Raw genomic sequence first — 6,883 nt, forward strand, 5'->3', positions numbered from 1 at the left:
TACTTTAAGTTCTGGGGTACATGTACAGATCTTGCAGGATTGTCACATAGGTATACACATACCATGGTGGTTTGCTACCTCCATCCCCCCATCACCCACATTAGGTATTTCTCCTAATGTTATCCCTCCCCAATCTCCCCACACCCTGCTATCCCTCCCCTAACCCCCCAACAGACCCCAGTGTGTGATGTTCCCCTCCCTGTGTCCATGTGTTCTCATTGTTCAACACCCACTTATGAGTGAGAACATGCGGTCTTTGGTTTTCTGTTCTTGCGTCAGTTTGCTGATAATGATGGTTTCCAGATTCATCGATGTCCCTGCAAAGGACATGAACTCCTCCTTTTTTATGGCTGCATAGTGTTCCATGGTGTATATGTGCCACATTTTCTTTATCCAGTCTATCTTTGATGGGCATTTGGATTGGTTCCACATCTTTGCTATTGTAAATAGTGCTGCAGTGAACATACGTGTGCATGTGTCTTTATAATAAAACAATATATAATCCTTTGGGTATATACCCCGTAATGGGATTGCTGGGTCAAATGGTATTTCTATTTCTAGATCCTTGAGGAATCGCCACACTGTCTTCCACAGTGGTTGAACTAATTTACACTCCACCAACAGGGTAAAAGTGGCCTTCAACTATTTTAATGCTTCCAATTGTACTTTAGGGAGCTGTTTCTCCTTATGATAATCATTAATTTATTACACAGGTTGAAGGGGACCAGCTGCCTCCAGGACACACAGTCAGTCAATACGAGACCTGTAAGATCAGGACCATAAAAGCTGGTACCTTGGAGAAGCTTGTGGAGAACCTGCTGACAGCTTTTGGGGACAATGACTTTACCTATATCAGCATCTTTCTGTCAACGTACAGAGGCTTTGCCTCCACTAAAGAAGTGCTGGAACTGCTGCTGGACAGGTGAGAACATAAAGGATTTTGTGAGTTGATAGAAATGTAGGCTGTTTACGGAGTGGAGCACGAGGTTCTGAATCACCTGCACTTGGTATGTGGAGAGAGATGTGTGAGGAAAGATTAATGGAAAGGGATGACCTTTGGCACAGATGGCAAGAAGATCATTCAGGAGCCACTTATGGTCTGTTGCTGGGGAAAAGATCTCCTAAAAAATCTATAAAAGAGCTGAGAGTAGATCATAAATCTAGATTCAGTTGCTTTATAGATTTCATTTACTGTTTGACACCCTAAATTTCTCCATATTTTTATAATTTTATATTATTCAGTAAATAGTCAATTAACCAAGAATTTTATTGGGATCTTGTGGGGAGGAAATGTGCTAATATGTGTCGAGTGTGGAGCTCATTCTTAGACCAACAGGAAGCAGCTTATGAATGGTGGAGATGATCATAACTATTAACAGTCACCATGTATTGGCTGCTTTACAGATCTGCACATAAATATCATCCTGGATCTGTATTGTTAAGCTACATATTACATATAGCAGAGCATTATACATTGAAATTTACACACTATTAATCTCTAGATTGTCTGCCTTGTTTCTGTTTTATTAAGAATTAAACTTCATCTTTTAGAAGATGTCATTAAATCAACTTGATATTGGGAGGAAGAAAACTGTCAGCCAAACAATTGTTTTAGAATCAGGAGAATCCTCATCTAAACCCTAATATTCTGAGGTTTCCTGCATACGGAAGGAAATGAGATATGGCTTTTTGTTCGGCTTGTTGAGTATTGATGTTGGTTAACTAAATTTTTTTATTTTAAAAGTAATTCGTGCTCATGCTAAAAATTCTTACACCATGGAAGAGTATACAAAATATTAAAGTTTATTCATATTGCTACTTTCTCCCCAAATAACCTTCATTAGATTTTAAAATACTAATCATAAGAAGAATATTAGATAGACCATAAACCAGGCAAGAAACGCATATTAACATTTTAAAAATAAAGGTAATCCATGTATATGGTGAAAAGTTTCATCAGTCCAGATAATTATAAAAATAAAAAGTAAAAGATTTTTTCCCCAAGCTCCAATCCCATTCCTCCCAGGAAATCACTGTAGACCATTCCTTCTGTATTTTTACCACACTTTTGGGTGTATAGAAAAGTATGTATGTATACATACAAACATTTATGTACTATATATCATATATGATATGCGTTTATATATTTATCATAAGACATATATACTTATCTATGATACGGATAGAATCATAGTACACAGTCTGTTCTGCAATTTCCATTTAAAAATTTATTTTTATTTTTAGAGACAGGGTCTTGTTCTGTTGTCCAGGCTGGAGTGCAGTGACACAATCACTGCATCCTTGAACTCTGGGGCTCAAGAGATCAGCTTCAGCCTCCTGAGTTGCTAGGATGACAGGTGCAGGCCACCACGCCTGGCCAATTTTCAATTTTTACTTATCTGTGTATCTTGGAGATTTTTTACTCATTAAGTTAATTAGTATATATAAAAGGCTTAGAACAGTGGCTGACATATTGAAAGCTCAAAAAATGTAATTCTTATTGTTTCAAAATCAGCACCTATAAATGAATCTACCATAGTCTTTTCAATAGCTTTATTTTTATTGAATGCGTTATTATATGGATAGACCTTTAAGTTCTCTCCAGTTTTTAAATTTTGTAAACAGAGCATTTTTGAATACATATCTTCTGAATAGTTGTTCGAGAATTCTATAGGATGATTTCATAGAAGAGTCACTAATGGGCCAAGGTATATCAGCATTTAGATTTGCAAGACACTGCCAGATTGCACTGACGACATTCCTGTCCACAGAAAATGGGAGTGCCTGTTTCCTCACTTTCCCCACACACTTGCCAACCATGGGTATTTTCTCTCTGCCTTTGAAACTGTCTTTGCCATGATCTGACCACTGACAAATGATAGCTTGTTGTCTTTGAATTTATGCTTCTTACATTTATGAGTGAGGTTTAGCATCTTTTAAAATTCTTATGGGCTGTTTGTGGTTTTTTTTTTTTTTTTTTTTTTGTTTTTTTTTTTTTTTTTTTTTTTTTTTTTTTTTTTTTTGGACTCTTTTTATCTGATTATTGATCCTCTATTTATAACTATTCACATTAAGGAAATTAGTTTGTTGCCTGTCATTTGTTAGAAATATTTTTCCTAATTTGTCCATTAGTTTTAAAAGTCATTTATTATTATTTTTATTATTATCTGAGATGGAGTCTCGCTCCATCACCAGACTGGAGTGCAGTGGCATGATATCAGCTCACTGCAACCTCTGCCTCCTAGGTTCAGGTGATTCTCCTGCCTCAATCTCCCGAATAGCTGGGACTACAGGAGTGCACCACCACGCCCAGCTAATTTTTGTATCTTTAGTAGAGATGGGGTTTCACCATGTTGGCCAGGATGATCTCGATCTCTTGACCTCATGATCTGCTTGCCTCAGCCTCCCAAAGTGCTGGGATTACAGGTGTGAGCCACCTTGCCTGGCCTATTAATATTTTTCATGAAGACATTAACATTTTTGTGTAGTCATATCTATTAGTCTTAAGAAATACCTTTAATAATAAAGTTCTATTCCAATATAAGTAAGGTTATAGACTATAGTGGGCTTTCCCTCAAAGTAGTTTTCTCATAGATGCATATGGAGTAAGATTATTTGGATCAATAGTTATTCATATGTTAACCTTTGAGAACACCCACAAAATGCCTGTTCTTTGTCATGCATTGATCTGGTATGATACCTAGAGCTGCAGCACAGATAGGAAGTTCTGTAGTTTTTTGCATAGCAGTGCTTGACAAAATAAGCCTGGAATATAAACTTGGATTGGTGAGGCATTTCTTTTATAGTTTGTTTGCTTATGTGATAGATCATACCTGTAAGTAGAAATTGAGAAATTATATGAATTTTATGTTTTTGATATTTCATGTTTATTAAAAAAATGCAGTTGCTACTGGCAGGCAGTATGAATAGATAGTTCAAACCATTAAAAAACTCCTACAAGTTTACTTTGGAATTGGTAAACTCTTCTACTTATGGGCTGACTATTGATAATAGGCCACAGATGTCCACAGTGAATAAAGGAGCGCACGTAAATTCCAGCTGTTCATCCTAAATAGAGGACGTACATTACAGGAACTGGAATGTTTAGTCTATGACTCATGTACATCCAGCTTTTGATATTTTTAAAAATCTTTTCTTTGTTCTATTATAGAGGATAGATATTTTTGTATTTTTAAAACACTAACTGGATGACTAACTACTTTGAACATGAATCAAACTGCATTTAATTCAAGCTATAATGTAAGATATAACTGAATGGAGAGTTAGTATTTATTTGGATGGGCCGAGGCTTGGCCTTGAATTAAATCTCAAACTCAGATCTTTTGCTTGCTTCTGAAATGAATGGAATTGACAAGTACTCCATGCTTACACAATACCCAGCTTCTGCAAGACACCATGCGGATGGAACTCAGAAATACGAGACTTGGTTCATGTCTTGAGATAGTTTAGAGGTGGATTTTACTATGAGGCCACTGGTACTTAACCTCCAGGGGACCTCACTTGGAATGCCCTCTACATAATTTTGTATTCTTAATTTTCTATTATTTTTCTTTGCGAGGACCCCTCAGATTACATGTGGCTTCAAATTACATAGCCATAAGACCTGGATCCACCCCTCAGTACTTAATATTTTACCGCAAAAGATAAAATGTTAAGGCTTGCATTTCTGAAACAAGTAGATAACTGCTTAAGATGATATTAGATGAACTTCTAACATGTTCTAAAGATGAAACAGTATATAGAAGTTCAGAGAAATAAATCTCATTTATTTTGATTATTCTGCAGAAATTTGGATTTGTTCAAATATGTACAAATGTCAACATGACTATTCCTTCCTTCATTTCCTACTCACTTAGATCTTGGACCAGGCTTCAGTCTTGATTAAATTTAACCAAAATGTGCATTCTGTGAAACACTGGGTTCTTAAATTGGTTGTTGAGACTTTTAATGTCTATAATTAAGAGGAAGCAATTATGTTGTAAAAACTTGCCTATTCCGAAGATGAGCATTTGAAATATTATTTTGTCAGTAGATTGTAGTAGACTTGTTTATGGGTCTCTGACATAATTTTAAAAATAATTTATTTTGGTTTCTTAATAGTAGCTTGCTTATCTGTGGTGAAATTAACACACTGAGCAGCTATTACAGCATGTGCTAATCACATAATAATCAGTCAAGAATAGATTGAAGGCAGATGCTGCAGTATTTAGTTCCCACCAGAGAAGCTTATTTGATGTCAAGCTTTGATTTCCCTTAAGACTTCCAGCAATGTGGCTTTTCTCATATGGAGCTGTTTGCTTTCTGGGATTTCTTTTTTATCTTTTGACAGTTTTTTATTCTGCTCTAATAAGAGCCTTTTGTGATTGGCCAATAGACAGTGGTTTGAATTCGTGTATAGCTAATTCCATGTGTTTGCTTTACCCCTTATTTGGGGTGATCATTTCCCAAGGACCCCTGTTTTCTGTGCTTCTCAGTGTGGCTCAGAGTTCACTCTAGACCACATAGGCTTCCTTTTAACCCAAGAGAAAGTTCTTGAATTGTGGGCTAGCAGTTTGTGTTGGGGCACTGAAATTTTCTTTGATCTAACTTCAAACATATACTCACTTAGTTGAAAATCTAGCTGGGCGCAGTGGCTTATACTTGCAATCCCAGCACTTTGGGAGGCTGAGGTAGGTGGATCACCTGAGGTCAGGAGCTCGAGACCAGCATGGGCAACATAGTAAAACCCCGTCTCTACTAAAAATGTAAAAATTATCTGGTGTGGTGGCACATGTCTGTAGTCCTAGCTACTCAGGAGGCTGAGGCAAAGGAATCGCTTGAACCTGGGAGTCGGAAGTTGCAGTGAGCTGAGACTGTGCCAGCCTGGGCGACATACTGAGACTCTGTCTCAAAAAAAAAAAAAAAAAAAAAAAAATCTGTTCTCTCCACCATAACATTTAAATGTAAGTGTGTTAGACACCACTGAATATGCCCAACCTCAAATGTAGGGAGAAACCTACTTTAGCTAGTGACACTCACTGAGAACCATGAAATGTTTGCACAAATATCTAGAGTTTTCTAAAGATAGCTGTCACAATAGCTCCCTTTTGGGCTATTTCTTGAACATTCTCTCCGTGATATGCACTCTGATATCAGAATTAAGCAGAATGGACTGAGTGCAGTGGCTCACACCTGTAATCCCAGCACTTTGGGAGGCCGAGGTAGGCAGTTCACTTGATGTTAGGAGTTCAAGACCAGCCTAGCCAACATGGCAAAACCCCCTCTCTACTACTTTTTTTTAGACAAAGTGAAACCCGGTCTAAAATAAAAAGAAAAGTAAGAAGAATGCCAACAAGAAGCAGAGTAGAGGTTAACTAGGTCTCCAGAAACCTTTGCCAAGCCAGGGTTGGCACTCAGGTCACACTGTGGAAAGCACTCAGTAATAATCTGAATTACTCCCTTAATTTCAAATGAATTCTCCCAAGTTCTCCCAGTGGAGGACATTTGGGGTGGATAAAGGTTGAAACCATTTATAAGCACTATGCTTTAAGATAATCTAACTTAAATTTGCTTGCTTATGTTGCATAGAGACTAATTCAGTAGGTCTTTGAACATACTTCTTCTTCCCATGTTTGCTTGCCATGTGTTTTCACAGACTTTCTTATTTAGTTCACTTATTTTATCCCATGTATACAAATTAGAAAATTGTGGCTCAGAAACATTTAATCAGTAAGTAGCAGAGCTAGAATTAAAACCTTCCCCTTTCTGACTTGGAAGCTCTTTCCAAGTGTACGATATCACCTTCCTTGATTTGTTAGTATCATCTTTAAAGAAACCCTTTTTTGGAAATCCTTTTTTTTTTTTTTTTTTTTTTTTTTTTTTT

General features: G+C 36.8%; 1 protein-coding gene across 3 annotated transcripts in view; it reads left to right on the top strand.

Annotated features, from left to right (window-relative positions):
* The window catches only part of RGL1 (ral guanine nucleotide dissociation stimulator like 1), a 288,449-nt gene that overhangs the window by 210,537 nt on the left and 71,029 nt on the right, over positions 1-6,883 (top strand). For all 3 annotated transcript variants that reach the window (XM_017524379.2, XM_017524381.2, XM_017524380.2), the window contains one exon: positions 714-922. In XM_017524379.2, coding sequence (XP_017379868.1) covers positions 714-922 — 209 coding nt within the window. The remainder of the gene's footprint in view (positions 1-713; positions 923-6,883) is intronic.

This window comes from Cebus imitator, unplaced genomic scaffold (assembly GCF_001604975.1).
Source record: "Cebus imitator isolate Cc_AM_T3 unplaced genomic scaffold, Cebus_imitator-1.0 Scaffold33, whole genome shotgun sequence".
Lineage (NCBI taxonomy): Eukaryota > Metazoa > Chordata > Mammalia > Primates > Cebidae > Cebus > Cebus imitator.